Source organism: Montipora capricornis, chromosome 13 (genome assembly GCF_036669925.1).
Source record: "Montipora capricornis isolate CH-2021 chromosome 13, ASM3666992v2, whole genome shotgun sequence".
Lineage (NCBI taxonomy): Eukaryota > Metazoa > Cnidaria > Anthozoa > Scleractinia > Acroporidae > Montipora > Montipora capricornis.
Genome location: NC_090895.1, coordinates 34,251,202 through 34,261,201, shown reverse-complemented (window position 1 = coordinate 34,261,201; position 10,000 = coordinate 34,251,202). Strand labels below are relative to the sequence as shown.

Genomic DNA, 10,000 nt, shown 5'->3' with positions numbered 1-10,000 from the left:
TATCACGTTGTTTTGCACTTTCTTGATATTCACCGCCGAAAATTACACCAAAACAATTATTCGCTTCAGGCTCAGCGATACTCTCCAATATTCACTTCGCCTTCGGCGAATTATTGTTAATTATAAACTACATTTGTAGGATTTTAGGATTTATAATTTTTGATTATTTTAATCTAGATTGATTTAATTAAGATTTAAGTAGGTTTTTTAAGAGCTACGTAAGTTTTTTAAAAAAAAAGAGATTTCCAGCGAACGGTCACGTGATCTCACGCCCAATCATCCCAGTTACTTTAGGGATTCATGCGTATCTGCTGCCATAATAATAGTAATAATAATATGAGTTTTTTAATAACGAATTTTCAATGGAAAATCAAAATCTAACTTGAGATCTTGTTCAGGTTAGGGCTGAAGGTGCATTGAGTGGTAGATATCTGCGGAGACTACTACTGAACGGACAGGATAAATTACGAAACTTTCATGAACAAGGACAGAATCCAATACGGCGGATTGCAAGAGAACGAAGTTCACTATTTAGCCTTTACCAACTGCGCACCTCAATGTATTTTGAGTCTCTCCCCCGTGAGAAGAGGAGGATGTTAAAACTTCGACTTGACAGCGTTTAGTGTTAGCTCCCCCTTTTCTCAAAAATTTAAACTGTTTAAATGCCCGGAAGGGTACTCCCTGGGGGAGGAGGGAAAAAGAATGTTCTGCTATTATTAAAATATCACGTTTACTTTTTCGCAGATTTTCGTGAATTCATGTGTTCCCTATCAGTATCGACACGAGGTACAATGGAACAAAAATTACGATGGGCTTTCAGCATTTACGACGTGAATGGCGACGGAAACATTACAAAGCAAGAAATGTTTCGAATCGTTGAAGCGTTGTATAAGACGATGGGAGACAATCCAGGAGAGGCCGATGGTGTCCCAAACTGGGACGAATTAACTCCTGAAGAACGAACCCTTAAAGTCTTTCATTGTTTTGACACAAATCGAGATGGCGTTTTGTCGTTGACAGAATTCATCGAGGGAGCAAAGAAAGACAAAACCCTTGCTCTTATTCTTGAGCAAGGAGCGGAGAAAACATAAGTCTGAAGACAGGGATAAATTGAAAAGATCTTGGCCGAAGCCAACATTGTAACTCAGGAGTAAATGTAACATGGAATTTCCCAGTTTTTTAAGCTAAATCTTAGTACATTTTCACATTTCAATTGGTCAAAAAAATCTATCTTAAAGATGTTAGAATTAACGTTATCTCTGACCGAGATTGCAATTATTTTATATTTAATTCCATGGCAAAGAAAAACGCAGAGAGGTAACATTTCATTCAAAGGGTGAACTATGCAAAGCATGCTTTGATGAAACGCTTGGTTATGGAGCCGTATTGACAGTACCAGTGACCTGTCTGTGACTACTACTGAAGTGTCAATGTAATCAATAAATATTTTACATTATTTAACGGAAAAATGCTCATAACGGGGCAAGACAATTATTTGGACGGCAAACCCGATGCGAGTTTAATTCACCCTGAAAGGTAACTTCGGGTTACAGAATATTGTAGAACTGGTCGTATAACTTTATTCAGTGATGAAGTCACTAACCAAAGCAACAACAACTACAACAAAAAAAACTCCACGTTAAACCCTGGCTAAGGTTTTCATATACGCCTCCACCTACATACAATAGATGTGCTTGGAAAACGCATACTCACGATACTCACGAATACTGAAATCTTTGCACAAACTAAAATTGTCGGATAGTGTCGTATCCGGCCTTTGAACAACTGAGATCTGGGGGCCGTTTCTCGAAAGTCCCGAAACTTTACGGGCCATTTTCGGATGTCACAATTCCCTTTGTAACTTAAGAACTGAGGGCATTTAATTCGTCAAACTTCACAGTTATTTTGCTTTTTCTTACCTTGAAAACATGTTAAAAGATCGGCTTTCCAAAACAAGCGGTTGGCAATTTTACAGGTGGCTTTTCGGGACTTTCGAGAAACGGGCCCCTGATCACTGCTGCATTAGAGGGTCAGATTTGCCTGACTTTAATCGGCAATCGGGCAGCAGGGGTGGCGCAGTGGTGAGAGCACTCGCCTCCCGCCAAAGTGGCCCGGGTTCGATTCCCGGTCTCGGTGTCATATGTGGGTTGAGTTTGTTGTTAGTTCTCTCCTTGCTCCGAGAAGTTTTTCTCCGGGTATTCCGGTTTTCCCCTCTCCTCAAAAACTAACACTGCCAAATCCCAATTTGATCCGGAATGGACGGACACATGTCGAACTAGCTCTTGAATGCTCTTAAGGTGTTCCGTGGGTAAACAAATTTCAATTGCCATTTCCATTCCCTGTCAACTCGTCACTGAGCATTACCTTGCATCAACAGTGCAAGTGCGACAGTTATCAGACCTTGATAACATCGGATTGGTTAAGGACGGTGCCTACTATTGTTATCGCGCATACGTTCTGCGCATCTCGAGATACTCGGATTTCCTATCGGTGATGCTTACTAATACAGGGATAGTCGTATAAACATAACAACTTTCTTTAATTTTCCAGACATGTTTCGACGGTACATCCGGCATCTTCAGTGTTACATATTTTGAAATCGCCGTTGAATTTAAAGCGCGCGCGATCTTACAAACTTCGTTACATTGCGTTGTCAATATTGCGTATTAAATCAAAACAGAACAAAACAAAAATTTTAATGAGTGACGCTTACTTCCTTACAGGGAGAGAGTCAGGTTAATGTGTTTCACCTGCTGGTTGAGATCGGGCCTCTCCCATTTTATACACATGGATTCCTTAAGCTTCACTTGGTACTTAGTGGCTGCAGAGTCCAGGATCTCGAAGCAATCCGGTGTGCAGGATGCCTTACAAAACTCTGAACTCTGCAAATGTTTAAAAACGTTCGAAGATCTGTCTGAAAGTAAGTGCTCGCGCACTCGTGTGGAGAAGTGTCGGCTGGTTTCACCAACATAACAAGCATTACAACTTGCACACGAAAATTTATAGACCACACGGGTGCGAAGCCCTACAGGGACAGCATCTTTCACATTAAAAAGATTCCTGATTTTGAAAGTAGTGAAGACTAACCTTATATCCATAGGTTTACATAACCGATTAGCAAGTTTGCGTTATGTAAACCTATTGATATAAGGTTAGTCTTCACTACTTTCAAAGTCAGGAATCTTTTTAATGTGAAAGATGCTGTCCCTGTAGGGCTTCGCACGCGTGTGGTCTATAAATTTTTGTGTGCAAGTTGTAATGCTTGTTATGTTGGTGAAACCAGCCGACACTTCTCCACACGAGTGCGCGAGCACTTACTTTCAGACAGATCTTCGAACGTTTTTAAACATTTGCAGAGTTCAGAGTTTTGTAAGGCATCCTGCACACCGGATTGCTTCGAGATCCTGGACTCTGCAGCCACTAAGTACCAAGTGAAGCTTAAGGAATCCATGTATATAAAATGGGAGAAGCCCGATCTCAACCAGCAGGTGAAACACATTAACCTGACTCTCTCCCTGTAAGGAACTAAGCGTCACTCATTAAAATTTTTGTTTTGTTCTGTTTTGATTTAATACGCAATATTGACAACGCAATGTAACGAAGTTTGTAAGATCGCGCGCGCTTTAAATTCAACGGCGATTTCAAAATATGTAACACTGAAGATGACGGATGTACCGTCGAAACATGTCTGGAAAATTAAAGAAAGTTGTTATGTTTATACGACTATCTATATTGTTGCTGCTATCTAGACCTTAATACAGGGATATTTTTGGGCGGTTTAAAACTATCCGGAGAAAGTAGATCTTAGTAAGAACTCTTGGTATCCAAAAAGGAAACTGGGGGTAACCATGCATTTTTGAGAGATAATTAAGCTTCAATTTGAGAAAGAACGCCATACATTGCTTTGTATTTTGAAGCTTTTTATAAATATTATTCATGAATTATCTTTGAAAAATGCGTGGTTACCCCCAATTTTCTTTTTGGATTTCAATAACACTTGTTAAGATCTACATTTCCTGAAGAATCACACACCAGGGCAAAAATATCTTTAATTAGTAGGCACCGTCCTTAAGTTGTTTGCTGGCTAAGCTTCAGTTCGATACATACAGCAGAAGATCAAAATCTCTTGTTCTGGTTCTACTCATCGCATGAAGCAGGATTCACATGACACAGGAAAGAATACTATCAACCCACAAAATGCAAAAACATCTTTAATGTGATCTTCATGTACAGGAAATCTTCAAGTGAATATGAAGTATATGTACGAAGATAGCAAAGGAAAACTAAGAAAGGAACTTAAAGAAGTGGAAAGAGCAAGAGAAATTTGAAGAATTCATTTGGAGGATATAGAAAAGAGAAATTACGGTAATGGGAAAGGTCAACTCTACTAAAAAATTAATGATCACAGCTTGCCAAAAGTTCTGCCAGAATGACTTCAACTCGTTTCACTTGCATCACTGCCCATCAACAAACCAGTGATCCCTCACAAGGAACGAAATCAGATGAACCCGGACTTCAAATATTCTTACATGGCACCTTTGGCTTTGAATCCAATCACAAGCTTAGGTCTGTTACTCCTGTTTTTGTTGAGAATTAGGTCCTGCGCAGCCTTTTCCTGCTTTTTAACCTCTCTCTCCAAGGACATTTTTTGCTCGGTCAGTGTCCTCCTTTCTTCAACCATAGCCAAACGTTCCTCTGCCTGTTTGCCCGCAAAAAAGGAAAAAAAATTGAAAATTAAATCACTGCATCCACTATAAATGATATCACCTAACTTAGTTCCTTATTGCAGGCAGGAGGAAAGTTCTCAGTCTTAGCTTGCCACAGTAGAAGGAGACAATTTTTCTACTGCAACTAATTGCATGCTATAAGTATAAATTAATAATTAACTAATCAAGATGTTAATATAATTATTATAAAGTGACTTTGAAACCTCTTTGAATATTTCCTCTGACACCATTTGTACATAAAGTTAATCAATGCAAATTAATATTTAAATGCAAAAGATAACAGGTTTCAGTTCATTTGAATATTCAAATTGGGCAGAGACGAAGTAGTTAATTTGGCCATGCTTCTTTAGTACTGGTTCCCTGGACACAAGCGGTGCTCAAGCCAAAAGGCAAAATTTGTGTACTCCCAAAATTTACTTTACCATTATCCATGAACACATTTTTTTACCCGCTTGCAATATTACACCTCTGCCAATATCATAACAGTAGATCAGGAAAAAAACAAACCAAACTTGACCACTGTTGCAAGATATTTTCTTCCTGCACTATGATGAAATAGAAGTACAATTTGATTTAGTTTTGAGAAAAAACAGACCAAGGGGAGCAAACAACGACAACATCAAACAATGACATGTTACACACAACTCTGAAAGCATGCACCTTGACCAGAAGAAATTACTGTACATTAAAATTGCATTTTGATATGACCTAACAAGGGCCTCTTTTTAAAGGCCACAAGCCCATTGAACAAACTGACAAAACATGGATTCTGAAGATTCCTCAAAGATATCCCTTAACTAAGGTTTCTCTTGAGAGAGGTTGCGGTGTGTTAACACTAGTTCGATATTAAATGCACATGTTGCTTTTAGCCAGTGATTGCCAGATATGTCCAGGCTTGCAAGAAGTGAGATGTAAGCCAGCATAAAGTGTCCTCATAACCTTCTCCTTAAGTTACAATCACTGTGTCCAGGAATACAAGTGACTATGTCACAGAGTGGCCCCCCATTACAGTAACTCTACTACTCAAGTAAACGTTAAGTTGCAAAAAATCTAAGCTTAAAAAAATGGCACGCACACTAATGCAATTAATTCTTGGTTGTTTTTTATAGGAGGTTGATGCTTACGCTTGGTGGTCTTTATCAAAATTGTGTGCATCTCATTAATTGCAATTCTGGACATAAATGGTGACTGAATGTGGGTCCACTTTGAGAATTCCAATAGAGCTTCACCCTGTTGTGATTGGATACAGGTGACACTAGACCCTGGAATCATAGGTTAACATACCAGTTTTTGATTGGCTTCATCAAGTTGTTTTTGTAGCTCTTTAACTTGGTTTTCAAGTTGGTGAATCTTTCGACGTTCTTCCTCCTACAAAAATGATAACTTTTATTGAAAAGTTCACAACATTGGCTAAGACTTTACTCTCCCACTGAATAATGATAAAGCATAATTGAAGAGCTTGCAACAAATATACCCACTCCCCACCCCCTGCTACAACTTCTTCAATCATGCATACCAAAAAAAGATGTTGCTTGTAACTATTACACTTATCCTTAATTAAGCAAGTGTGACAACTTTCAAATAAAAAGTTGCAAATAAAAAAGTTAAAAAAAGTGGTCACACTTGTTCACTAACTACTGTAAAATATGCCACAAAAGAAAGACACCTTACACACACTGCATAGATTTTATGTTTACAAACTGCTTCAGCCCAGACAAGGGCTGTTTTAACTATTCATACATACACATGTCCGCCTAACAATTCCTATGAAATCTTCCCAGTAACAGCTGCTTGAAGAGCTCCTTAGGATATGCATTTGTGAAGACTTGACCGCTCCCATTTATGGAATGTTCCTATCAGAAGCGCGCTAATTAATTTTTCCATAAGATGAAACTTCCTAAGCTTTCTGCAAGTTCAAAGAATGTGCAGTTTTTGCACAATATTGAAGTTCTGGTTCAAATGTCAAGTTCAAGTCTATATCAGCACAAGGGAGAGTTAGGATTAAATCCAAAAGCTTGGAAAGACAGACTGTTCTTGGCATTGTTTGTCTTCGCAGTTGTCTGGTAGGTGGGATCTGTGGAAACAATCTGAATGTTTGCAGAAAAATGACACAAATTCACAAGCAAAAGGAAGAGATTTGGCTGATAAGAAAAAGTTCTGGGCAATTTCAGGGCAAACATGAATCTCCCATAATACACTGCAGTATAGTAATTCGGTTGAACCCCACATGGCCTGAGAACTTCTTGTAGTTTCTCCACCCAAAGGTCTCAAAAAATACAGTTACATCTTTTACCTCTTTCATTTGCTGTTCTTCCAGATGTTCCAGACGTCGCTTTTCAAACTCTTCCATCATTTGTTTCTCCATCACTGTTTTTGCTTCTTCTACTCGTTTCATAACCTCTGCATCAATTTCATCTTTCCTTTTTGCCAGTTGTTCTTCCACTCTCTTTGCAACCAATTCTTCGACTCTCTTTTGTGTTTCTTCCTCTATGATCATTTTTTCTTTCTCAGTTGCACGACTAAAGCAAAAATAACAAAATCTTTGTTTAGGAGAGTCCACATGAAATCTTGGTACAGACCTGTTTTAATGATTAAGCCCCAAACATTACGTGGAAAGATGAGATGAAAACAGTATTCTCCTTTATTTTTGGGACTGAATTTTCAATAATATGAGATCGTAAGGCTGCAGTAGGTGGGGTTAAGAGCAGACATTTTTCCCCATTGCTTGAAAAGAGATGTCAAAATGATTTCCTGGCTGATGCCCTGACAAAATGTGATTAGTGGAGAATAGGAAAAGAATAAGGTCATGTGATTTCTCCCAGGGCAAACAACAGAAGCTGGAGTCTCCTCAAGTGTGAATCCCAGCTTTATTGTATAACTTTTTGGTTGCTCAAAATGTTTACATTTACAGAACTTCAAAATGCACTAGCTCTTATGCTTATACTGTACAACTGCAAGCAAGACGTTGCAACCACCTATTTTGTGAATTTGCAATTTGTTTCAAATAACCAGTGCACCAGATATCCCGTCCCACAGCATTTGTAATGCTGGTTGCATAACAAAAGAACTCCCTTTAAAAAATGAAACAGAGAGCAACTTGATATCCCACAAAAATAAATCTGTAGGTAGAGGCATCCAGGACAAGAATGGCGCAACAAAATTCCCACAAGGGTCAACTACAGAGCTAAAAATCAACCGGGTGAAATTTTAATAAGCCTTGTTAAATATTAGCTCTTAATTAACCTTACATTTTTCTCTGCCTTTCCATTTCAAATAATCTCTCTTCTTCTTCTTTCCGTTTGCTGCCCTCGTCATCTTTCCTCTTCGCGATGGATCTACCGAATCTATCAACGCTTGGTGAACGACTCTTGCTTCTTGTGTATTTCCTTTTTCTTCTCGGCGATCGTGAACGACGACGCGGTGAACTTTTCCTTTTAGACGAAGTTGACGATGGCGACCTACTACGCGACCGCTTGCGGTAACTGCGCTCTTTCTTGTGTTTTCGCCGTGGACTCCCGCTCTTACTTCTAGAGCGAGATCTTGACTCACTCTTTGGCATCTCAAAAGAAAAAAGTGGTCGAAAAACGCTACCGATAAACACGTTTCTCTGTCATTTGATCCAGACTCAACCAACGTTGGAAATTATAATTTATGCAAAATGCCCCTGCTCTTGCAATCGGTGCACCCCTAGGGATCAAGTAATTTTACTCTCTTCGTAGTAAATGAATATTGATTATCAAAAATAATTATTTCACGTTTTTACATAAAAAAAAGAGACACGAGAGACACGACAGAGTCTCCGGAAAATAATGTTCATATTTAGCCTTCCTTTAGAATATTAAAAAATATATATTAGCTAAGTGTTATCAAAAGAAATAACATCTAACTTAAAAGTTAAAAAACTACTATCAATTTTTATTTATTTGCTTCTTAATTAAACTATACAAAGTATTTTTTACCCCTTTTACATAGTTTTTTCGTTGTCCATTTTGCATTGCTGGGTTTATGCACTTGAAGACGAGACCATCGCTCTTGTTGCCATGACAATATGTATGATAAAATGGCGGTCATCTCTGCGAAGCCAGCAGTTATTAATTTCTTTTAAAAATATGTTTTTTGTTGGATTTGCTTTGACAAATATAAGTTCGTTCAACAACTGAATACCTCCAGAAAAGGCTTCAAAAGGTTTTAAGGGATAAAAATACTACTTTTACCATTTTCCAGCATTTATACTTCAGCTCTTTCAGATGAGTTCTTACCTTACTCGACCTCGGACGTAAACAATGAATTTGGACCAAGAAGACACGACAAGTTTACATGACGGGACATCTGAATTTGGATCTGAAGCAGCAGGAGCAGTTTCTTTGGCGGAATCCACGTTGACGGTTCCAGATGAGAACAAAAATGGCGTATCTCACTCTTCGTCCGAAAGTGGTTTGGACGTTGACAGGTTGTCTTTAGGCCATGGCAGTGGTGTTTCAGAGAGTGAAAGAGTGTTTGAGCCGACAGAGATGGTGAGAGTAGTTTACAAGACCAAAAATTCGAGACGTAGGCAGATTCGTGTCGTATCGGACAAGCTCACAATCATTTAAAACCGCGGGGTCACATTCCGCAAGTCAGTGTACATGTCAACGTTCTACAGACAAATAAACAACACCAAAAGTGTCTCTTAGCGCTAAGCACTCAGCAAAAATGTCGTTTGAGGTCTAGCCTAATCTTTTGGCTTACTTGTTCATCATTGGAGCAGGGACAATCTCTTAAGCTGTGGAATGTGACCTGTGTTTTAAGGCCGCCTCACAAAAAAAAGTTTGTTGAAAATATTGTTAGTTCTCAGCTTTGAAGGTGCTGTTACACTGTGCAATTTTTCGTGCAAAATGTCTTATGGGTGTTACACCAGGCAATGCTTCATTCAACTTGTCTTGTTTCGATGATCACATGAGGTTAAAGAAACATTTTCATTGGCTGGTGCCGCAAACTGTTGCGACACAACCTGCAGGACAGATGTTGCACTGTGCATTGCTTAAAAAATTCATTGCCACCGTTGCGGAAAGTAGAACTCAATTCTACTTTTTGTGACGGTTTCTGTAACTGGTCTCGCAACATTTTTGGCTGTGGCAAGATAGGTTACAATGGGCAATGATTTGTGCAACTTGTCTCGAAATGGTGTTGCAAGACAAGTTGCGTGAAGAATTGCACAGTGTAACATCGCCTTTACAGCTGAGTTATGTCTGAAGCTCCCAATGTTTGACTTTCTCTGGAGCAATTGCAAAACA

General features: G+C 38.9%; 3 protein-coding genes across 4 annotated transcripts in view; 2 read left to right on the top strand and 1 right to left on the bottom strand.

Moving 5' to 3' along the window:
• The window catches only part of LOC138028383 (neurocalcin homolog), a 5,532-nt gene extending 4,076 nt beyond the window's left edge, over positions 1-1,456 (top strand). Inside the window, exon 2 of the mRNA XM_068875905.1 lies at positions 745-1,456. Within this exon, the coding sequence (XP_068732006.1) occupies positions 745-1,091 (347 nt within the window). The 3' untranslated portion in view covers positions 1,092-1,456. The remainder of the gene's footprint in view (positions 1-744) is intronic.
• Positions 1,457-4,195: 2,739 nt separating this feature from the next.
• LOC138028379 (arginine and glutamate-rich protein 1-A-like) lies at positions 4,196-8,393 on the bottom strand. 2 transcript variants are annotated; one of them, XM_068875901.1, is made up of 4 exons: positions 7,976-8,393; positions 7,021-7,246; positions 6,012-6,095; positions 4,196-4,699 (listed from the first exon to the last, which is right to left on the bottom strand). In XM_068875901.1, the coding sequence occupies exons 1-4, from the start codon at positions 8,284-8,286 to the stop codon at positions 4,526-4,528; spliced, it is 795 nt and encodes a 264-aa protein (XP_068732002.1). In that variant the 5' UTR covers positions 8,287-8,393; the 3' UTR covers positions 4,196-4,525. The 2 variants fall into 2 exon arrangements, with proteins under 2 accessions (XP_068732002.1, XP_068732003.1); XM_068875902.1 differs by lacking the exons at positions 4,196-4,699; positions 6,012-6,095 and adding an exon at positions 6,587-6,801 and having other exon boundaries at positions 7,976-8,392.
• A 617-nt stretch (positions 8,394-9,010) lies between these two features.
• The window catches only part of LOC138028385 (dynein axonemal heavy chain 2-like), an 82,621-nt gene continuing 81,631 nt past the window's right edge, over positions 9,011-10,000 (top strand). The window contains 1 exon segment of the mRNA XM_068875907.1: positions 9,011-9,241. Coding sequence (XP_068732008.1) covers positions 9,011-9,241 — 231 coding nt within the window.